The sequence below is a fragment of the Hylobates moloch genome, unplaced genomic scaffold (genome assembly GCF_009828535.3).
Source record: "Hylobates moloch isolate HMO894 unplaced genomic scaffold, HMol_V3 SCAFFOLD_18, whole genome shotgun sequence".
Classification (NCBI taxonomy): domain Eukaryota; kingdom Metazoa; phylum Chordata; class Mammalia; order Primates; family Hylobatidae; genus Hylobates; species Hylobates moloch.
The window spans coordinates 65,560,017-65,584,011 of record NW_026652293.1 but is presented as its reverse complement, the minus strand read 5'-3'; the positions used below and the strand labels follow the sequence as shown (position 1 = coordinate 65,584,011).

Genomic DNA, 23,995 nt, shown 5'->3' with positions numbered 1-23,995 from the left:
GAGAGACAGTTTGTTATAATTTCTGTTCTTTTACATTTGCTGAGGAGTGCTTTATTTCCAACTATGTGGTCAATTTTGGAATAGGTGTGGTGTGCTGAAAAGAATGTATATTCTGTTGATTTGGGGTGGAGAGTTCTGTAGATGTCTATTAGGTCCACTTTGTGCAGAGCTGAGTTCAATTCCTGGGTATCCTTGTTAACTTTCTGTCTCGTTGTTCTGTCTAATGTTGACAGTGGGGTGTTAAAGTCTCCCATTTTTATTGTGTAGGAGTCTAAGTCTCTTTGTAGGTCACTAAGGACTTGCTTTATGAATCTGGGTGCTCCTGTGTTGGGTTCATATATATTTAGGATAGTTAGCTCTTCTTGTTGAATTGATCCCTTTACCATTATGTAATGGCCTTTTTTGTCTCTTTTGATCTTTGTTGGTTGAAAGTCTGTTTTATCAGAGACTAGGATTGCAACCCCTGCCTTTTTTTGTTTTCCATTTGCTTGGTAGATCTTCCTCCCTCCCTTTATTTTGAGCCTATGTGTGTCTCTGCATGTGAGATGGGTCTCCTGAATACAGCACACTGATGGGTCTTGACTCTTTATCCAATTTGCCAGTCTGTGTCTTCTAATTGGAGCATTTAGCCCATTTACATTTTAAGTTAATATTGTTATGTGTGAATTTGGTCCGTCATTATGATGTTAGCTGGTTATTTTGCTCGTTAGTTGATGTAGTTTCTTCCTAGCCTTGATGGTCTTTACATTTTGGCATGTTTTTGCAGTGGCTGGTACCAGTTGTTCCTTTCCATGTTTAGTGCTTCCTTCAGGAGCTCTTTTAGGGCAGGCCTGGTGGTGAGAAAATCTCTCAGCATTTGCTTGTCTGTAAAGTATTTTATTTCTCCTTCACTTATGAAGCTTAGTTTGGCTGGATATGAAATTCTGGGTTGAAAATTCTTTTAAGAATGTTGAATATTGTCCCCCACTCTCTTCTGGCTTGTAGCATTTCTGCCGAGAGATCAGCTGTTAGTCTGATGGGCTTCCCTTTGTGGGCAACCCGACCTTTCTCTCTGGCTGCCCTTAACATTTTTTCCTTCATTTCAACTTTGGTGAATCTGACAATTATGTGTCTTGGAGTTGCTCTTCTCGAGGAGTATCTTTGTGGTGTTCTCTGTATTTCCTGAATCTGAATGTTGGCCTGCCTTGCTAGATTGGGGAAGTTCTCCTGGATGATATCCTGCAGAGTGTTTTCCAACTTGGTTCCATTCTCCCTGTCACTTTCAGGTACACCAATCAGACGTAGATTTGGTCTTTTCACATAGTCCCATATTTCCTGGAGGCTTTGTTCATTTCTTTTTATTCTTTTTTCTCTAAAATTCCCTTCTCGCTTCATTTAATTCATTTCATCTTCCATTACTGATACCCTTTCTTCCAGTTGATTGCATTGGCTCCTGAGGCTTCTGCATTCTTCACATAGTTCTCGAGCATTGGCTTTCAGCTCCCTCAGCTCCTTTAAGGACTTCTCTGCACTCGTTATTCTAGTTATCCATTCATCTAATTTTTTTTTCACAGTTTTTAACTTCTTTGCCATTGGTTTGAATTTCCTCCTGTAGCTCGGAGTATAGTTTGATTGTCTGAAGCCTTCTTCTGTCAACTTGTCAAAGTCATTTTCCATCCAGCTTTGTTCCGTTGCTGGTGAGGAGCTGTGTTCCTTTGGAGGAGGAAAGGCGCTCTGCTTTTTAGAGTTTCCAGGTTTTCTGCTCTGTTTTTTTCCCCATCTTTGTGGTTTTATCTGCTTTTGGTCTTTGATGATGGTGACATACAGAAGGGTTTTTGGTGTGGATGTCCTTTCTGTTTGTTAGTTTTCCTTCTAACAGACAGGACCCTCAGCTGCAGGTCTGTTGGAGTTTGCTAGAGTTCCACTCCAGACCCTGTTTGCCTGGGTATCAGCAGCGGTGGCTGCAGAACAGTGGTGGCTGTAGAACAGCGGATCTTGGTGAACTGCAAATGCTGCTGCCTGATAGTTCCTCTGAAGTTTTGTCTCAGAGGGAGTACACAGCCGTGTGAGGTGTCAGTCTTCCCCTACTGGTGGGTGCCTCCCAGTTAGTCTGCTCAGGGGTCAGGGACCCCCTTGAGGAGGCAGTCTGCCCATTCTCAGATCTCCAGCTGCGTGCTGGGAGAACCACTACTCTCTTCAAAGCTGACAGACTGGGACATTTAAGTCTGCAGAAGTTACTGCTGTCTTTTTGTTTGTCTGTGCCCTGCCCCCAGAGGTAGAGCCTACAGAGGCAGGCCGGCCTCCTGAGCTGTGGTGGGCTCCACCCAGTTTGAGCTTCCCAGCTGCTTTGTTTACCTAATCAAGACTGGGCAATGGCAGGTGCCCCTCCCCCAGCCTTGCCGCTTTGCAGTTTGATCTCAGACTGCTGTGCTAGCAATCAGCGAGACTCCGTGGTTGTAGGACCCTCCGAGCCAGGTGTGGGATATGATCTCCTGGTGTGCCGTTTTTTAAGCCCATTGGAAAAGCACAGTATTAGGGTGGGATTGACCCGATTTTCCAGGTGCCGTCTGTCACCCCTTTCTTTGACTAGGAAAGGGAACTCCCTGACCCCTTGCGCTTCCTGAGTGAGGCAATGCCTTGCCCTGCTTTGGCTCGTGCATGGTGTGCTGCACCCACTGTCCTGCACCCACTGTCTGGCACTCCCTAGTGAGATGAACCCGGTACCTCAGATGGAAATGCAGAAATCACCCGTCTTCTGCGTCGCTCACGCTGGGAGCTATAGACCGGAGCTGTTCCTATTAGGCCATCTTGGCTCCACCCCCTAGTTAACATTTCTTATTGCATGAAAAATGTGTTTCAGGATCATGGGAGTGACCTTCCAGATGGGGAAATGCAAAGTAGCTTCCAAATGGTGAAATGCCTAAGCATCTGTCATTTGCCAGTACTTCCAGGTGACTTGTGTGGACTGGAGAAAGTCCAGAGTCAGGGGGTCTGGCTGCGGGGTGGGCAGGGTCAGAGACAGGGGTCAGAGGTAGGGGTTCCAGAAGTGCTTCAGACCTGGTTTCTTGAAGCTTGGCAGAAAAGAAATTAGAGGCCAGGTACTGTGGTGCACACCTATAATCCCAGCACTTTGGGAGGCTGAGGTGGGAGGATCACTTGAGGTCAGGAGTTCAAGACCAGCCTGGCCAACATGGTGAAACCCCGTCTCTACTAAAAATAGAAAAAAAAATTAGCCAGGTGTCGTGGTGGGTGCTTGTAATCCCAGTTACTTGGGAGGCTGAGGCAGGAGAATCCCTTGAACCCGGGAGGCAGAGGTAGCAGTGAGCCGAGATCACGCCACACCACTCTAGCCTGGGTGGGGAAGGGGGCGGGGAAGAAATTGGAAACACCTTCTTCCCTTTCTTGCTAGTAAAACAGCACCTGGAACTGGCCTTGCCTGGAAGAGCTGGTGTTCCTTCTACTCCCTGGAGTCCAAACACCATAGGCAGTGAGCGTTCCTTGCATTTACAGGAGCAATCACAGCTTCCCATTTGTGGAAGATGTCAGAGCAGGATCTTTTTTTTTAATTGGATTTTTAACTTAAAATTTAATAATCAAACTATACAATCAGCATAGTTTAAAACTCAAAAAGGACTGCCTGGATTAAAACAAAAATCATGGGTCTCCCCCCTTAACCCCCCAGCAACATTCCTAATTCCCAGAGGTTATTGCTTCCAACTCTTGCAGCTGCTTTGTATTTTCTGGGCATCTACCTCCACATATTTAAATGACACACTTACTCTGGAGCAGGGTCTACTAAAGCCCAAACCAGCTGTTAATTTCTCATGAATGCTTCTTAAAACTGTTCCTGCCAAGGCCACCACTGGCTTTCTACATTTTACAAGTAAAGGAGCATGCCTGGCAAAATACCCCACACCCCACATGCCTTGGCCACACCTGCAGCCTGAGTTTGTCCCAGGATCTGAGACCAGTTGTCCTGCTATGGGGATGGAGGGTTGGGGAGATTTATGAAGCCCTGGGCCAAGCATCAGCTGCTTCCAACTCACCCGCCTTGCTGCCACCCTGCTCTTTCTCTGCCCCCAGGTGTATTCACAGCATCCTTGCTGCAGGTGATAAAATTTGATAACAGTAACAGTTCTCAGGTGCTACTCTACCAACACCACCCTGAGTACTTTCATTTGCAGATTCACTAGATCCTCACCATGGCTCTTAGAGATGCAGGCGGTTTCACCCTCCTCATCTTGCAGATAAAGAAACTGAATGTATTAGTCTGTTTTCACACTGCTACAAAGATACTACCTGTATCTTTGTAATTTACAAAGGAAGGAGGTTTAATTACTCACAGTTCTGCATGGCTGGGGGGACCTCAAGAAACTTACAATTATGGTGGAAGGCAAAGGGGAAGTAAGGCACATCTTACATGGTGGCAGGAGAGAGCAAGAGTGAGGAAGTGCCACACTTTAAAACCACCAGCTCTCATGAGAACTCACTCACTATCCTGGAAACAGCCTGGGGGAAACCACCACCATGATCCAGTCACCTCCCACCAGGTCCCTCCCTCAACACATGGGGATTTTTTTGGGTGGGGATACAGAGCTAAACCATATTATTCTGCCTCTAGTCCCTCCTAAATCTCATGCCCTTTCACATTTCAAAACCAATCATGCTTCCCAAACATCCCCCAAAGTCTTAACTCATTCCAACATTAACTCAAAAGTCCAAATCCAAAGTCTTATCTGAGACGAGACAAGTCCCTTCCACCTATGAGCCTGTAAAATCAAAAACAAGTTAGTTACTTCAAAGATACAATGGGGGAACAAGCACTGGACAAATGTTCCCATTCCAAATGGAAGGAATTGGCCAAAACAAAGGAGCCACAGGCCCCATGCAAGTCCAATACCCAGCTGGGCAGTCATTAAATCTTAAAGCTCCAAAATCTCCTTCAATGCCATGTCTCACGTCCAGGTCACACTGGTGCAAGAGGTGGGCTTCCAATGCCTTGGGCAGCTCTGCATGAGTACAGTCCCTGTAGCTGCTTTCATGGGCTGGTGTTCAGTGTTTGCGGCTTTTCCAGGTGCACAGTGCAAGCTGTTGGTGTATCTGCCTTTCTGGGATCTAGAGGATGGTGGGCCTCTTCTCATAGCTCCACTAGGCAGTACCTCAGTGGGCCTCTGGGGGCTCCAACCCCACATTTCCCTTCTGCACTGCCCTAGCAGAGGTTCTCCATGAGAACTCCACCCCTGCAGCAGACTTTTGCCTGGACATCAGGCATTTCCATGCCTCCTCTGAAATCTAAGCAGAGGTTCCCAAAGTTCCACTCTTGTCTTCTGCATACCCTCAGGCCCAACACCACATGGAAGCAGCAAAGGCTTGAAGTTTGCACCCTCTGAAGCAATGGCCCAAGCTGTACCTTGGCCCCGTTTAGCCACGTTGGAGTTGGAGTGGTTGGGATGCAGGGCACCAAATCCAGAGGCTGCACAGAATAATGGGGTCCGTGGCCCAGCCCATGAAACCATTTTTCCCTCCTAGGCCTCCAGGCCTGTGATGGGAGGGGCTTCCGCAAAGATCTCTGAAATGCCCTGGAGACATTTTCCCCATTGTCTTGGCTATTAACATTCTGCTCCTTGTTACTTATGCAAATTTCTGCAGCAAGCTTGAATTCCTCCCCAGAAAATGGGCTTTTCTTTTCTACTCCATCGTCAGGCTGCAAATTTTCCAAACCTTTATACTCTGCTTCCTTTTTAAACATAAGTTCTACTTCCAAAGCATCTCTTCATGAACAAATATGACTGAAAGCTTTCAGAATAAGCCAGGTCACCTCGTGAATGCTTTGCTGCTTAGACATTTCTTCCAACAGATACCCTAAATCATCTCTCTCAAGTTCGAAGTTCTACAGATCTCTAGGATGGGGTAAAATTCTGCCAGTCTCTTTGCTAAAGCACAGCAAAAGTGACCTTTGTTCTGGTTCCCAAAAAGTTTCTCATCTCCATCTGAGACCACCTCAACCTGGACTTTATTGTCCATATTACTGTGAGCATTTTGGTCAAAACCATTTAGCAAGTCCCTAGGAAGTTCCAAACTTTCACTCATCTGCCTGTCGTCTTCTGAGTCCTCCAAACTGTTCCAATCTCTGCCTATTACCCAGTTCCAAAGTTGCTTCCACATTTTCAGGTATCTTTATAGCAATACCCCACTCTGCTGGTACCAATTCTCCATATTAGTCCATTTTCACACTGCTATAAAGATATAATCTGAGACTGGGTAATTTATAAACAAAGGTTTAAATGACTCACAGGCCCACATGGCTGGGGAGGCCTCAGGAAATTTACAATCATGGCAGAAGGCGAAGGGGAAGCAAGGTGTGTCTTACATGGCAGCAGGAGAGAGTGAGACCAAGGAAGTGCCACACTTTAAAACTATCAGCCCTCATGAGAACTCACCCACTATCACGAGAACAGCCTGGGGGAACCACACCCCCATGATCCATTCACTTCCCAGCAGGTCTCTCCCTCAACACATGGGGATTACAATTCAACATGAAATTTGGGTGGAGACCAGAGGCCTAGAAAACTTAGGTCACTTCCCAGTGTCATCCAGCCAGTCAGTGGCCAGTCTGAGGTTCATTCCAGGTGAGCTGGCCCCAGAACTTGTGATCCCAACCACCTTGCACCATCCCATTGTCCTGGCCCTAGGGATGCTGCTTCAAGTGTCCTTGTCCCCAGCCCTGGGAATGAGTTGATGGAAACATTACTGAACACTGAGTGTGCCGCCCTTGCTTCCTGCCCTCCATCTGTGCAGCTGGCATGTCTCTGCCCAGCATGACTTTGTCCTGTTCCCTGTGATCTTCCTTCTGGCCCCACGAGCAGGCAAAGCTGACACTCAGTTCTTTCTGAAGCAGCCAGCAGGGGCTCCTTTACTTCCTCACTGTGGTCAGGGAGGGACAGGAGCAGAGCAAGGGACTGTCTCAAGTCCCTTCCTGGCTCAAGGAGCTGACATGCTGAGGAAAGAAGGCACTGCAGCCTAGGAAGCTATGCCAAGGCTTTTATCCCCAGCAGAGGGTCAGAGAACTAGAAGGGGACAGGGGAGATTGAACAAGGCCTGCCACCCCTTTCCCACTTAAAAGAAGGAAAAACTTCTCTCTTGCTATCGTCTCTCTTGCTTTTCCTCTCTGGTCTTTCATGCAGCTCTGACAACACACAAAATCGTAAATCTCCACAAAGCAAGTCAGAGTGATTTTATTTAAATTTAAATCAGTTCACATTGTTCTTCTGTTGAATGATGGCTTCAGCTCAGAATGTGTGAGTCTGCTTGGGCTGCCATAACAAAGTACCATGGCTCAGGTGGCTTAAACAGCATGAACCTACTGTCTGCCAGTTCTGGAGGCTGGAAGTCTGAGATCCAGGTGTGGGCAGGCTTGGTTCCTCCTGAGGGCTGGAGGAGAGTGGGTTCCAGGGCCCTTCCTTAGCTTGTGGTGGTTCACCGGCCATCTTCGGCATCCCTGGCCTTGAGAAGCACCACTGAGCTCTGGCTTCGTCTTCACATCGTGTTCTCCCTGTGTGCTTGTCTGTGTCCACACATCCCCTTTTTATAAGGACACTGGTCATCTTGGACTCAGGGCCCATCCTACTCCAGTATGACATCATCTTAACTAATGACATTTGCAATGACCCTGTGTCAAAGTAAGTCCCCACCCTGAGGTCCTGGGGGTTAGGGCTTCAACAGAGGAATTTGGGGAGGGAACATGATTCAGCCCGGAACACCCACGTGCATCCCATGTGCACCTCTCCCCCGCAGGCCCCCATCTGACCTGCTGTCTCTCTGATGCCTTCTCTCAGCCCTCTCCTACAGGCCCACATTCCTAGCACAAGGCCTCTTGCTGTCCCTCACCAGTGTCAAGCATTCTCCTCCTCAGGGCCCCTCAGCTGCTGCCTCCTCTGTCCCGAATGTGCCTCTCCCAGGCTTGCAGCTCCTTCACTTACTCACACAGCCTCCCACAAAATCCCAGCTTATCCAAGAGACCCTGGCCAACCTTCCATACAGCACTGCCATCTCCCTGCCCGACTTTCTCCTCTCCTCCAATCCCTGCCTGATGCGTGTCCTTTGTCTGTGGTCAGAATTCCCCATGAGCTGCTCACTGCCCGGCACCTAGGACAGTGCAGCCCACAGTGGACGCTCAGTTGGGCAGCCCTAACTTCTGCAGAGCCTGCGACAGGAGCACATGTGAAGACCACGCCACCCTCTTCCCCACTCTCCCCACATCCTGCCAGGCGAGGGGCTGCCTGCATGCACTGGCGCCTCCCCATTCACATGCCTGTCTGGGGGTGCACATGCCTGCAAGTAGGCCCAAGGTCCGCCCTGGGAGGGGACCCTGGGGAAGAGGCCTGTGCAGGCCCCAGTTTGGGGCAGGGAATTCTGGAGTCCTGGGAACCTAGCACAGGGCCAAGCAGGAGTGGGTGGGAGCTGGTTGACATGCTCCTGTCTCCACAGCTTCCTGGCCCTGTGGGGACAGAGATGGCTGCAGGGACCACCAAGGGAGACCTCTGAGGTGCTGGGCTGGGTGGTAAGCGTGGTCGGGGCTCAGCAGACAAAGGTTGAACGAATGAGTGGATGGTTACTCCTCCTGGCCTCAGCCACTTATACTACAGCTTCCCTAGAGGGCAAGGGTGCAAGGCCCTCCGGCCTCAGACTTGCAGCTATAGCCAGGTTCTGTCACAGCCAAGCGCAGTGGAGCCAAGAGCTGCTGATCTCGTTGGCTCTTCTGAAATGTACCATCATGTCCTTGGTGCCCCAATCCCCCTGCCAGAATCCCTCCAAGATGTGACTCAACTATCCAGAAGGCTCTCCAGGAGACCCAAGACCGAAGGCTCCTGGTGATACTTGGTGATAGGGCTCTGAAAAGAGGGGGCCCTAAAGACAGCTGATAGGCTGAGGGGAGGACTGCACCCATGGTCCCCTTCAGGATACTTTCCCACCCTTAGAGCAGCCAGGCTGTCTTCAGATGTAGCTGAGATCCTCAAGCAGTCCCTATGAGGAACGCAAGCACTGCAGGGCAGCCGTCTGTTCAGACCATTTGGACTGGAGTCCCCGAGGGGGCCCAGTGAGCTATAGGAAGGTGCAGGGCATGAGGCCCAGTGGGGAAGATATCAGGGGACACCCCTGCCATGTGCCCTGCCACCCTGAGGCCCTGCCTTAGCTGCCCGGACATCTCCACACTCAGCCTCTGCCATTGCAGCTGCCTTCAGTGAGGGCTCCTGGGGCAACTCCTTTAAAGCTCATGATGGGGCCCTGAGGCCGGCGACATAAGCAAAATGCCCGCTCTGGGGAGGCCAGTGGGAACAGGGCTGGAGTCCAAACTCAAATTCAAGAGGATGGCATGTATGTGCATGTTTGCTTCAAACCATCATCTGGGGCCCCCAGGAAACCTCCAGGCAGCAGGAAATTCTGGAGACACCGTGGGCATAGCAGGTCTCCTGGAAGAAATCTAGAGCCGCCCAAAATAGGCACAGGAAGGGAATAACTTGCTGACCCCACACTCAAGACATGGACATCTCTCCTTCTTGTCCCCTGGAAAAATTAAATGTCACCTTCTTTCTACTCCCACTGTGGTTACAGCCACAGTGGGGCATGGGCAGCCTTCCACTGTGGTTCACTACACTTGCTCCCTCCAAATGGGCGGTAGAAGGTCAGGAGCTACTGTCTTATCTCCATGTCCCTTGGCAGTTAGCAGCTCCCCACACACATACACTCCTGGGCCTCATGTTGGAGCCCTTGGCCTTGGAAAAGGAGAGTATGGGTAGGTGTGAATTTCCTGAGGGCTCCCACACCCACACCATGGCACCTTCGGCACTCGATACACAGCAGATGCTAGAAGATGCCCGTGGTGTCAGTGAGAGAGGAGCTGCACCCACAGGCTCTTGCCTCCTGCACCTGGCCATGCCCCTGATTCTGACCTCCCTCTTCATGGATGCAGATGGTGTGGGCATATGGGTCTGTAGCCCTGACTGGGACTGGGAGCACAGAGCTTTCATTCACCTTAACACACTGCACCTGAGACCCAGTGTGCAGGTAGCCCCTGGGGTTCCAAGGAGAGCAAGCCCAGGAAAGAGGCCACCACAATGGGAGGGGCGGCTCTGCCTGGCCCTGCCGGGGACACTTTGCAGAAACCACCTACCTGCCATTCCCAGCAGGCCATCATCCCTTTCAGGGATGTGAAGATAACTGGATTTGATTTCAGTCTCTGGCCTCCTTCTCACCCTCCTCCCAGTTAAGTAAAACAACCATGCCCATCCGAGTTGAGACACACCCCTCCCAGAAAGGAAGCCAGAGACCTGCTTGGCCAGTGCAGGGGCATTAGAGGCCAGTCTCCAGCTATGGGGAGGACATTCCTGATCCCAGATCTTTGGACTTGACCCTGGAACAATGGAGGAATCACCTTCCTATTTTCCTAACCTTTAGCTTGCCCTCCAGTCTGCAGTGGCAGCCCCTTGGGCCCATCTACAGGTGCTTGCCTATGGGTCTCAGCCTCTAGTCAAGATACTAATTTTTTGAAATGCTTCTAATGGCCAAGTTTAAGAAACACTGTACCCACCCCGAACTTTCTGAGACTCACTAGATTTCTAATCAGAGTTTTGGCATCTGGTCAGTTTTGCAGGTTTGTCCTGTGTATCCTTTATTTACATGTTAATGTGCTGGGTGCTGAGCTCGTAGAAGTGATACAGGGGTCCTTTGCTGCAGAGAGGGCACATAGTGGAGAGGACTGTGCATCAGACAGTGACAACACAGTATGCTGAGTGCCATTGGAGAGGTGGTTGAGGCCTGTCAGAGTGGAGGACCTGCGTCTCTGGGAAGGGCATGACAGAGACCCTTAGCCAAGTAGCAAAGAGTGAGCAGTTTTGTTTTGTTTTTTTTCTGAGATGGAGTCTCACTCTTTCACTCAGGCCGGACTGCAGTGGCGCTATCTCAGCTCACTGCAAGCTCCGCCTCCCGGGTTCACGCCATTCTCTTGCCTCAGCCTCCTGAGTAGCTGGGACTACAGGTGCCTGCCACCACGCCTGGCTAATTTTTTGTATTTTTAGTAGATATGGGGTTTCACCGTGTTAGCCAAGATGGTCTTGATCTCCTGACCTCGTGATCCGCCCACCTCGGCCTCCCAAAGTGCTGGGATTACAGGCGTGAGCCACCGTGCCCGACCAAGTGAGCAGTTTTGAAGGGCAAATTTGAAACAAATTCTAACAAGGGTCTTGTTTTACTCACCAAGTCACCAAGACTCAACTCACATAACTGGGGACCCAACTGCCCCTACCCTTCGTTGGTCTTTGCCTCAATTCTGGCCAGGTATCCCAATCCTGAGCCCTTGCAAGAAGCTGAGCGGACTGGGGTCCCTCCTGCCTGAGACCCCACAGGCAGAACTCCTCTCCCCAGGCCAGGCACGCTGTGCATCTGCTGCTGCTGGTGCACACAGCACTTTGCACCCAGCTGCCAGGCGCTCACTACGCCAGCCTCAGCTAGGGCCTGGCAACCTGCAGTCGTCTTGCTGGGGTAAAAAGCGTATGTCACAGCTGGAAGGGGAGTTGGCCTAGCAGTGGAGGCTGGTGACCTACTTACCGGTGAGCAGTTCGGAATTCATAACTAATCCGAATCCCAGACTGGAGAGGGAGGCCGTGTTCTCATATTACGAGGGAGCTACACCACCACTTTTCAGATAACATCAAAGACCAAGGAATTAAGTGCCATGATAATAAACCAAGGAGGGTGATTTATATGTAAGGTATTTCCATTCAGGTTCTAAAAAGGTTTTCCCTAGAAACATTCATAACTTGATAATAGAGTAATTTGCAAAATAAGTTGAATTGTAAAATAATCTTGAGTAGCACAAATGCATTTAGCATGGTTTGCTTCCTTAGTGCTGTTCCATTTGCAAAATTAATTTAAAAAAAAAGAACAATGAGAAGATCTGAAGCAATGAAATCGGGTGGCGGGGGAGTCCTTGTCTTGCACAGACTACAGCAGGCCACTTCCCTTTGATACACAGTGGGTTATTTGTCCCCTAGTTCCTGGAATTCTCTAGGAATTTCCCCACCAAGTATGGGTGGTCTTCTACTGAGCATCACAATCATTGACTTGTGGATGAATGTGGAGTATTTTTGGACAGTGATGAGCTTTAAGATAGAAATCACAAACAGACGTCCAGCCTTGCCAGACGCTGAATAAACTAACGAATCGCCCTCCTTGTTTTTCACTCTGATTCGTCAGGGTCCCTTTGCTCCTCTCCTTTTTCTCTGTAAGAGGAATATATTTAACTACTCAGCCGGGACCTTTCAGGCCGGCCCGGATGCACCCCTCCTGTGGCAGAGGCAGGTGGGCCCCATGCTAGGGGCTGAGCACACTCATCCCAGGGAGGGCAGCCCCGTCCTGTGGAAGCCCACAGCACTGTGGGGCAGGCACTCCATACTGTCAACACACGGGCAGGAGAAAGTGAGATGGGAGCACCAGTGCCCTCTGCAAATGGGCACTCGACCATCACAGCATCCAAACTGGCACTGTGGTCAACAGGAGGCAGAAAGGCCCCTTCAGCCTAGGCCACAGTGGGGTGGGGTGGGGCTGGAAGGAACCCTGGGATCCCCTTTGTAACGTGTATCCCTAAGGAATTGCCTCTCACATGATGTGTCAGTTCTTGGGTTCTCCTGGAGGCAGCCACACCCGCTTCAGAATCACCAGATGCATAATGAATAATGGGCATTTGGGGTGAGGTGGAACACAAGGCAATGCATAGGACGTCCTTTCTGATACTCATGCCTCCGCCCACTGTTTGTCTTGATTTAATGTCTAATTGTAGCAGCTACAGGAGACATGCCCATGAGGCCATTCGTAGAACTGTGACGTCACTAGCTGCTCCCATCAAAATGCTATTTTGCGATTAGCCCCTAGTGATCATGGATGCTGAAGTTAAGCAACCCGGTGTCCTAGCCAGCACCCGGTTCCTCAGACTGCTTAGACTGCAAAGCTGAACCCCATGCTGCTCAGGGCCATCACTCACAGAAGACCCCATGAAGTTATCCTGCTTCCAGCAGCATGGACACAACCACATCTTTGGGGGTAGTCCAGTCCCTTTTGTCAAAAATGGCCTCGTCTAGACAAGTTTCAGCAAAGGCTGGGGTGGCAGGGCCCCTAAGGGGCAAGGTGGTGGGCAAAGGGGCTGGGTGAGAAGAGCACGGGAACCAGGGCCTGGGCTTGGCCAGTAGTTGTGGGCCTGTAAGGGACAGCTGTTCTGGAAGAGGCCACGGCATGGGCTTTCAGCTGTCCTCCCCTTTCTTCCTTTTTCATGGCAAATAAAAATGACAGAACCCTGCACATTTTCCTTTATCACTGCTGATCGGATGAGCATAGGAGCCAAGGTCCTGAGCCAGGATCACATTTGGGTTTACTTTATGAGCCCAAGTTCCGCTGCTGGCGTCGTCCTGGTTCGCCTGAACCCAGCAGCTTTCAGGGATGCGCGACTTTTCAGTGCTAGAACCAGGAATGTCCTCGCAAACTGGGCAGATCTGTCACCCTGGCTGCAGCTTCTCACACTGTACCCCCAACCCCAGCCCCCACCCTTGGGTACCCTGCAGTTGGCCCTTTGGTTCTCAGGACCTGGACTTGGCGGGAGGGAGTGGGTGAGGCAGTGGTCAGGCTTCCAGCTCTTGTCCCAGCCTTGCAGGTGGTGCACTGAGGAGGCGTCCTTGGGCCCAGGAAGAGCAGGCCACCTGCTGCACCACACAGGTATCGATGTTCATCACCACCCGCTACAACTCTGTTCTGCTTTCTTTTAAAGGCAGGAGGAAAGGCAGGAGCCAGTCCGTGCAGGCACACTCGGCGCTAAGCCAAAGGCCACCCATGCTGAGCTCATCTGGCCCCATCTTAGAGAGCCGCCAACCATTCCTCCAGACGTCCACCTCAGTGCACGAGCTGGCCCAGAGGCTCTCGGGCAGCCGGCTCTCCTTGCACACCTCGGTCACGTCCCTGCACTCTCAGCCCCCGCCCGTCACTACCACCGGCCACCTGAGCGTCCGCGAGCGGGCCGAGGCGCTCATCAGGTCTAGCCTGGGCTCCTCCACCAGCTCCACCCTGAGCTTCCTCTTCGGCAAGAGGAGCTTTTCCAGCGCGCTCGTCATTTCCGGACTCTCTGCTGCGGAGGGGGGCAATACCAGTGACACCCAGTCATCCAGCAGCGTCAACATCGTGATGGGCCCCTCAGCCAGGGCTGCCAGCCAGGCCACTCGGGTAAGGAGCTGGGCAGGGCTCACCAGGACGGGCTGGGGTGGTGGCACGGGCTCCTGGCCTGAGCGTGGCACCTGCCTTGCGTTCCCACCTTTCTGCCTGCAGAACCCCATCCCCTTCTCTATGGGGCTCCCAGAGTGACAAAGGACAGTGCTTAGACACGAAGTGGCTTAGCTGCTCTTGGAAGCAGACAAGATACAGAGCACACATCCTGTAAATGATAATGCCCAGGCAGGCAGTGAAAGGAGTCACTGGATACAGAGGTTCTGCAGAACTGTGGCCATCTGCCCTACACTGGGGCGTGAGGGAGAATGCCCTCCACCCATTCCCACAGCGGGACTCTTCTCACATGATTCCGGCCTGAGGGAGAGGAAAGGGCAGCTGTCAATGCTGGAGTTAGAGTATCATTTCTTCTCAGCCAATAGATTTAACTTTAAAGCTGCTGAGATGGCCCCACTGCTTTTAAGTATTTAAATACTAGACAAGGAGAGTTTTAAGGACTTCACCCAAATAAGCCGTTACTTGTCCAGAATCCCAAAACAGCTGAGATGAAATGAACACTTGAGCTTCATCAGTGAGAAAAAAGTAAATAAATACCCAGCAGTGCTCCTATGTGGCCTGGTAGACAGGGAAAATCGACGGTGTCAAGGCAAAAATGGGTCAGATTTGAAGAGCTCCCCCGCTCCTTTTGAGTGTTCAGGTTTTCCTGACCATGGCTCACGCTTTCCATCAAGCACCAGAGTTGCAGTGGCTTGGCCTCTGGTTCTGGGTGTGGTTATTTGCAGGTGGAGAGAGGGGGCTGCACCGCGGCTTACCCTCTGGTTCTGGCTGAGGTTATTTGCAGGTAGAGACAGGTGGCCGCACCTGAACATTCGTAGTGTCGCCCTCCCTTCTCCTTCATGGGAAACAGCTCTCCAGGGAAGTACCTTCCTGCCAGGTGAAGCCGAGGCTGGGCCAGCCGCCCTACAAGGAGCCACAGGATTGCAGCCGTGGGCGCCATCTTTCATGGAGGGGGAGACTTATGGGCTTTCCTGGAACCCTCAGGCTGTCCTGGCCAAGAGGAAAGAGCTGGTTACTTCAGGAGTTCGACCTTAGTTAGATAACTAAAAGAATACATTTCCCCTCCCTTTATTTCCTCAATAAAAATATACAAAGTATCACCCTTCTCCATGCCCCAATCTGTGTTAAAGTCATAGTCTACGGGTGTAGTTCTGGGATTCTGTCAAATTCTCCTTCCTGCTCTCCAAAATGGACAATTGTCGTTGGGACCACACGCCCCCAGAATACAATGGCCTCTGTGTTCTACTGGGGTCAAGCCTGCTAGAACTTAGCATTCATGACAGGGGCTAAGTGTGCATGAAGTGACGCTGACTACAGCTGGAAAGCCAGGCGCCCAAATGCCCCTTCCCCCCAGGGCCGCTCTTTCCAGCGCCGTCATCCAGAAAGGCCCACGTGCAGAGCCCCTGTGTCTCAGATGCGGCTTCAGTTGCCCGTCCTGTCCTCAGAGGCCACTGTGCTGGCCCTCTATCATTTGACGTGACTTTAGAACCTGACCTCAAGGATATGGCAGCGCTAGCCTTTAACTCCCACAGCACAGGTGGGGGTGATGCCAGTTAGAAGTGGGTAGTGAACATTTGCTGAGCTGTTCACTGTTTCTCTCTTCTCTTTGGAAGCACCTCTCCGAGCCATGTGAGCCCACTGATGCCACCGAGCAGGGGCAGCTTCGTGACCGACGTCTGGCTGAGGCTGTGGCGGAGACTCTCGGGGTTGTCTGCAGGAGAGCAAGCCAGGAGGACATGGGCCTGGATGACACGGCCTCGCAGCAAAGTGTGTCAGATGAGCAGTGACGGGCGTGCGGCCGGGCGGGGAGGCCGGCTCCCCAACAGCTCCTACCTGCATTGCTCTCCCTCGTGCTCCCCAAATCACAACCAACCAATACTGCGATCCATGAGGACTCCTCCTGTGGAAAAGGAGAGCTGTTCCAGAACACAGAACTTATCTCAGGTTTTTGAAAAAAAAAAAAAAAAAAATCAAACAACAACAAAAAAAACCTCACATGATGGGGAAACAAAAAAAAGCAACAAAGAAGCCACACCACACCTCCCCCGCCAGGCACAGCGCTGCCCAGAGCCGCACACCACGGACAGCACCACACATGTTCCAGAATCTGAAATCTCAAACAAAAGCCATTTACGATCTTAAAACAACAGAGCCATGAAACAAATGCCCTGATGAAAATAAGACAACTGCATGTTACATCATTGGCACTTTATACATTACTGTTACCATGAAAAAGAAATGAACAGCAGCACGTCTGATCAGATGCATTAAGGTTAAATCTAAGTGTCCAGAAAACCCTATTTCTTTACAATATTTATGCAGCTGTTAAGCATAACATGGTGGCAGCTTCACAACAAGAACCGTGATCATGCATGCAGTCATGTCTCCAGTATTCTGTGAAAAGCCAGGATACGTTACGATGTGAGTTTAGAAACTGAGTCCATTCAGTGCATGGAAATCCACCTCGGAGTCACGCAATGCTCCTCACTATAGTCCAAGCGATTTGTGGGCTGCCAGCACCCTGCGGGCTTCACAGGGACGCGTGCTTGTTCTCCAAGCCCCGCAACCCTTACTGTGCACACAACATCGCACACACCTTTGTTTTTGAAATTAAAATGTTTATAGTTATAAACTGCGTCCAGTGTTTTGAGTTATATTGAGGCTTCTCATTTCTACAAGTATATCTATCTTTTATGGTGAGAACGACATTTGGGTACATTCTGAGACAACTTTTCCCATCTTCAAGACCCCCAGGAGGGGGGTCTTGTATCCTTGCTAGAGTAGAGGTCCCAAAATGCAGTCCATAGAGTATCACTGGCCTGGTGAACCATCCCTTTTCAAAAGACAGTAGTTACAAGGAAATACTCAATTTTAAACAGTCACACAAATTTCTTCAAAGTATTTAGGATTTGGAAATTTGAGGAGAGGGTTGGGGGAAGGGTATTGTAGAGAATCTCTTGCCCCTTGGAAAGTAAATGGTAATGCTTTTCTAATTTTTTTTTTGTAAACTAAGAATCAGCAATTAATAAAAGCAAGTGTACTCTATAAGCACAGACAGAAGGCTCTTATTTGCAGGTCAGCACTCCCTAGAGGTGCAAACTTTATTTAATTTAAATGCAGTTGTTTGTCTAATGGGAAGCTGATGATAGGGCCTTGCTGCAGCTCTCTAAGGTGGCCAAATTAAACTTGGCTGGCAGCTCCTGTAATCCTCTTGGGCAACTTTACAGCCAAGCCCCAAGGGCTAAACGGCAGGCCTGGAGCTGTGAGTGCGGCCTCCCCACGGAGGGTGACTCCTTGAGGTCAGTGAGGAAAACCACGGTGCCTGGCAGTGGTCAGCCAGGAGTATGACTGGCTACTCCTTAGGCATCCAGAAGTAGGAAACACAGAAAGCATTCCACAAAACAGAGAATCTCCCCAAAGAGCTAGAAACCCAGGCTGGAAGGAAACGGCAGCGCAGGCCAGAGGGCAAGAGCACCCTAGGTGCTCCTCCATCCCGTTTCTCTGGGGAGGTTCATGAGGTGCTTCTTCAACGGTTATTCTGTTCACTGCTTATCACAGTTCACGGGTTCTCGTGGCATCTTTTGTCGGGAGGAGGGAGGATGAAAGTGACACAGTGTATCTACAACACTAAAGCCACATTAATCAGATAGGAATGCAGTGACGCTCTGCACCGTCTATGACAGCGGGCATCTTGAATGCACATACTGAGGCACAGATGCACACACACTCACATCCGCAGGCGACTGCACCCACAGAGGAAAGGTGGCAGTATTGGAGTCACCCCAGGATTCTTGGGGGCTGTTTGACCAGCCATCAACAGTACAACCATACTTCTTTTTTTTATTGTGGTACACAACTTTTATATTTACAACTCATGAACTTGTTAATCTGGTCCTTCATCTAGTCAGCTATGTATCAGAAAGGACTTCTGCAAAATGTTATATTCTAAGCCCCCATTTAGAGGAGGCATCCCTAAACTGACATTTCTTGCTAGAGTTGTTCAAGTGTTCTTCCAGTATATAGCTAAAGAGTTATTTTCCAGTTCAAGAGTTATTTGGGCGCTGGGTGCAGTGGCTCACGCCTGTAATCTTAGCACTTTTGGAAGCCGAGGCAGGCAAATCACGAGGTCAGGAGTTCAAGACCAGCTTGGCCAACATGGTGAAACCCCGTCTCTACTAAAAATACAAAAAATTAGCTGGGCGTAGTGGCGGGTGCCTGTAATCCCAGCTACTCAGGAGGTTGAGGCAGGAGAATCGCTGGAACCCAGGAAGCAGAGGTTACAGTGAGCCGAGATCGCACCACTGCACTCCAGCTCAAGTGACAGAGTGAGACTCCGTCTCAAAAAAAAAAGAGTTATTTGGACACAGATCAAAATGGTTTCTCCTCTAAAGATAATATAAAAACCATAGCACTTGGTTTTATATAAATCATGTGACTAATTGGGCATTATTGATTCTAAATTTTGCAGTGTGTTGAAATCATCTGGCAAGTAGTTTGTTAAAATCATACGATGCTTCAACTTCTTTGCCCACAAAATGTGCAATGCAATGCCTGTTTACTTAGCCCACCCGCCTCCAGCCTCATCCACCATGCTGTTTTGTCCCAAGTCACTATGCTACATAAGCATCTGCCATCAGCACACACACAGGTGCGATACACAGACACAACCTTCTATGAATACGGAAATTGGCAGGAAAAGAAGAGGAGCAGATCTGTTCCACATATTCCAGCCCACCAGTGTTCCCACTCCCTTGATAATTGGAGAGCTGGGAACTGAGTGCCTGAACTTGCAGCTTTACTAAGATCTCTCCCTGTCAAGGTTGATCATCAGAGATGACACTCTATCCATTTAAAAGACTCACCCATCTCCCTGCATGTGCTTACCCTCACTCAGAGGTAAGAAGAAACAATTTTTTAAACTATTATGTGTTAAGCAGCTGGCGGTATGATCTGCTAAGGAGGAAAAGGAAAGAACGATTTAGTAAATCATTCTTCAAATCAGTCCTGATTCCTCCCATCCGACCTTGTTAATTCTAGCTGAGATTCTTCATACAAGCAATACGCATTAATTCTGTGCTTTCCAAAGTGAATTCCTCCTTGAGACTTATATCCAACCATCTGTTAGATATTTTGCTTTGTTTGAATAGGAGGCATTCCAAACTCAGGTGTAAGAGAATCCCTGACTTCATAGATAGCTCTTATTATTTTGAGATACGTCCCATCAATACCTAATTTATTGAGAGTTTTTAGCATGAAGAGTTGTTGAATTTTGTCAAAGGCCTTTTCTGCATCTATTGAGATAATCATGTGGTTTTTGTCTTTGGTTCTGTTTATATGCTGGATTACATTTATTGATTTGCGTATGTTGAACCAGCCTTGCATCCCAGGGATGAAGCCCACTTGATTATGGTGGATAAGCTTTTTGATGTGCTGCTGGATTCGGTTTGCCAGTATTTTATTGAGGATTTTTGCATCAATGTTCATCAAGGATATTGGTCTGAAATTCTCTTTTTTGGTTATGTCTCTGCCAGGCTTTGGTATCAGGACGATGATGGCTTCATAAAATGTGTTAGGGAGGATTCCCTCTTTTTCTATCGATTAGAATAGTTTTAGAAGGAATGGTAGCAGTTCCTCCTTGTATCTCTGGTAGAATTCAGCTGTGAATCCATCAGGTCCTGGACTCTTTTTGGTTGGTAAGCTATTGATTATTGCCACAATTTCAGAACCTGTTATTGGTCTATTCAGAGATTCAACTTCTTCCTGATTTAATCTTGGGAGGGTGTATTTGTCGAGGAATTTATCCATTTCTTCTAGATTTTCTAGTTTATTTGCATAGAGGTGTTTGTAGTATTCTCTGATGGTAGACTGCATTTCTGTGGGATCGGTGGTGATATCCCCTTTTTCATTTTTTATTGCATCTATTTGATTCTTCTCTCTTTTCTTCTTTATTAGTCTTGCTAGTGGTCTATCAATTTTGTTGATCTTTTCAAAAAACCAGCTCCTGGATTCATTAATTTTTTGAAGGGTTTTTTGTGTCTCTATTTCCTTCAGTTCTGCTCTGATTTTAGTTATTTCTAGCCTTCTGCTAGCTTTTGAATGTATTTGCTCTTGCTTTTCTAGTTCTTTTAATTGTGATGTTAGGGTGTCGATTTTGGATCTTTCCTGCTTTCTCTTGTGGGCATTTAGTGCTACAAATTTCCCTCTACACACTGCTTTGAATGTGTCCCAGAGATTCTGGTATGTTGTGTCTTTGTTCTCATTGGTTTCAAAGAACATCTTTATTTCTGCCTTCATTTCATTATGTACCCAACAGTCATTCAGGAGCAGGTTGTTCAGTTTCCATGTAGTTGAGCGGTTTTGAGTGAGTTTCTTAATCCTGAGTTCTAGTTTGATTGCACTGTGGTCTGAGAGACAGTTTGTTATAATTTCTGTTCTTTTACATTTGCTGAGGAGAGCTTTACTTCCAACTATGTGGTCAATTTTGGAATAGGTGTGGTGTGGTGCTGAAAAAAATGTATATTCTGTTGATTTGGGGTGGAGAGTTCTGTAGATGTCTATTAGGTACACGTTGTGTAGAGCTGAGTTCAATTCCTGGATATCCTTGTTAACTTTCTGTCTTGTTGATCTGTCTAATGTTGACAGTGGGGTGTTAAAATCTCCCATTATTATTGTGTGGGAGTTTAAGTCATAAGAGCTATCTATGACAAATCCACAGCCAATATCATACTGAATGGGCAAAAACTGGAAGCATTCCCTCTGAAAACTGGCAAAAGACAGGGATGCCCTCTCTCACCACTCCTATTCAACATAGTGCTGGAAGTTCTGGCCAGAGCAATCAGGCAGGAGAAGGAAATAAAGGGTATTCAATTAGGAAAAGAGGAAGTCAAACTGTCCCTGTTTGCAGATGACATGATTGTATATCTAGAAAACCCCATTGTGTCAGCCCAAAATCTCCTTAAGCTGATTAGCAACTTCAGCAAAGTCTCAGGATACAAAATCAATGTACAAAAATCACAAGCATTCTTGTACACCAATCACAGACAAACAGAGAGACAAATCATGAGTGGACTCCCATTCACAATTGCTTCAAAGAGAATAAAATACCTGGGAATCCAACTTACAAGGGATGTGAAGGACCTCTTCAAGGAGAACTACCAACCACTGATCAATGAAATAAAAGAGGATACAAACAAATGGAAGAACATTCCATGCTCATGGGTTGGAAGAATCAATATCGTGAAAATGGCCATACTGCCCAAGGTAATTTATAGATTCAATGCCATCCCCATCAAGCTACCAATGACTTTCTTCACAGAATTGGAAAAAACTACTTTAAAGTTCATATGGAACCAAAAAAGAGCCCGCATCGCCAAGTCAATCCTAAGCCAAAAGAACAAAGCTGGAGGCATAACGCTACCTGACTTCAAACTATACTACAAGGCTACAGTAACCAAAACAGCATGGTACTGGTACCACAACAGAGACATAGATCAATGGAACAGAACAGAGCCCTCAGAAATGATGCCGCATAGCTACAACTATCTGATCTTTGACAAACCTGACAAAAACAAGAAATGGGGAAAGGATTCCCTATTTAATAAATGGTGCTGGGAAAACTGGCTAGCCATATGTAGAAAGCTGAAACTGGATCCCTTCCTTACACCTTATACAAAAATTAATTCAAGATGGATTAAAGACTTAAATGTTAGACCTAAAACCATTAAAATCCTACAAGAAAACCTAGGCAATACCATTCAGGACATAGGCGTGGGCAAGGATTTCATGTCTAAAACACCAAAAGCAATGGCAACAAAAGCCAAAATTGACAAATGGGATCTCATTAAACTAAAGAGCTTCTGCACAGCAAAAGAAACTACCATCAGAGTGAACAGGCAACCTACAGAATGGGAGAAAATTTTTGCAACCTACTCATCTGACAAAGGGCTAATATCCAGAATCTACAATGAACTCAAACAAATTTACAAGAAAAAAACAAACAACCCCATCAAAAAGTGGGCAAAGGACATGAACAGACACTTCTCAAAAGAAGACATTTATGCAGCCAAAAAACACATGAAGAAATGCTCATCATCACTGGCCATCAGAGAAATGCAAATCAAAACCACAGTGAGATACCATCTCACACCAGTTAGAATGGCCATCATTAAGAAATCAGGAAACAACAGGTGCTGGAGAGGATGTGGAGAAATAGGAACACTTTTACACTGTTGGTGGGACTGTAAACTAGTTCAACCATTGTGGAAGTCAGTGTGGCGATTCCTCAGGGATCTAGAACTAGAAATACCATTTGACCCAGCCATCCCATTACTGGGTATATACCCAAAGGAGTATAAATCATGCTGCTATAAAGACACATGCACACGTATGTTTATTGCAGCACTATTCACAATAGCAAAGAGTTGGAACCAACCCAAATGTCCAACAACGATAGACTGGATTAAGAAAATGTGGCACATATACACCATGGAATACTATGCAGCCATAAAAAATGATGAGTTCGTGTCCTTTGTAGGGACATGAATGAAACTGGAAAACATCATTCTCAGTAAACTATTGCAAGGACAAAAAACCAAACACCGCACGTTCTCACTCATAGGTGGGAATTGAACAATGAGAACTCATGGACACAGGAAGGGGAACATCACACTCTGGGGACTGTTGTGGGGTGGGGGGAGGAGGGAGGGACAGCATTAGGAGATATACCTAATGCTAAATGACAAGTTAATGGGTACAGGAAATCAACATGGCACATGGATACATATGTAACAAACCTGCACATTGTGCACATGTACCCTAAAACCTAAATTATAATTAAAAAAAAAAAAAAAAAAAAAAGCCTGTAGCAAAAGTACCCTAAAACCTAAATTATAATTAAAAAAAAAAAAAAAAAAAAGAATCCCTGACTTCAGTCTGCCCTGCCGCCCCCACCCCACCATCCGGCAAGAGCTCCTTACCTCAGCCATGGCACCGACAGGGAGGTGGCGCTCAGCTCTGCTCCTCTCATCCTGGCTGCGTGCAGGGAGGGGACGGTCACATGTGGAGTTCTGCCATGGCACCTCTTCTTCCTTTAAATCTCAGCATGACACTGTTGCTACAGGCTGTGCGCGTTTGGCCACGAGTTCTAGTTACCTGTGAATTCGTCTTATCCTTCATTAAATGTCATTGCCTTACAAGACAGGGATTGCATCTGACATCTGCATACACGCTCCATGATCATTCTGTTTGACTAGTACAATAATCATTTCAGGACCTCACCACAAGAGACACTAAACATTCTTTGGATTCACAGCACTTTATCACTGCTAAATGTCAACTCTGAGGTCTGGGGGCACAAAATGCACTAAAAATGCTAAAGCCTCAAGAAGGACGCAGCAGGGAGTGATGAAAGAGTGAACTTTGGAGCCACGTAGACGTGGGTTCAAATCCCCTTTGTCACCACTATCACTGTGCTCTTGAACGAACCACTTAAACACTCCAAGCTTGTCTCTTCACCATTAAAGGGAAAGTGTGCAGAAGCTCCCACAGCCCCAAGTGCGAGGGGCCACCCTGAATCTGTTCCACACAAGTGGATACTTTCAAGTAGGCAGTGACACGCCTACCCCACATAAGCACAATTGGCTTCAGTGATAAGCCCCTCAGACTAGCTATTTAACTTTGAAATAATCTTCACCACCTT

General features: G+C 48.1%; 1 protein-coding gene across 5 annotated transcripts in view; it reads left to right on the top strand.

Annotated features, from left to right (window-relative positions):
- PCNX2 (pecanex 2) overlaps nt 1-16,273 on the top strand; it is a 351,803-nt gene extending 335,530 nt beyond the window's left edge. For all 5 annotated transcript variants that reach the window (XM_058430821.1, XM_032137273.2, XM_032137274.2 and 2 more), the window contains exons 33-34: nt 13,793-14,241; nt 15,912-16,273. In XM_058430821.1, coding sequence (XP_058286804.1) covers nt 13,793-14,241; nt 15,912-16,085 — 623 coding nt within the window. In that variant the 3' untranslated portion in view covers nt 16,086-16,273. The remainder of the gene's footprint in view (nt 1-13,792; nt 14,242-15,911) is intronic.
- Nucleotides 16,274-23,995: the final 7,722 nt, after the last annotated feature.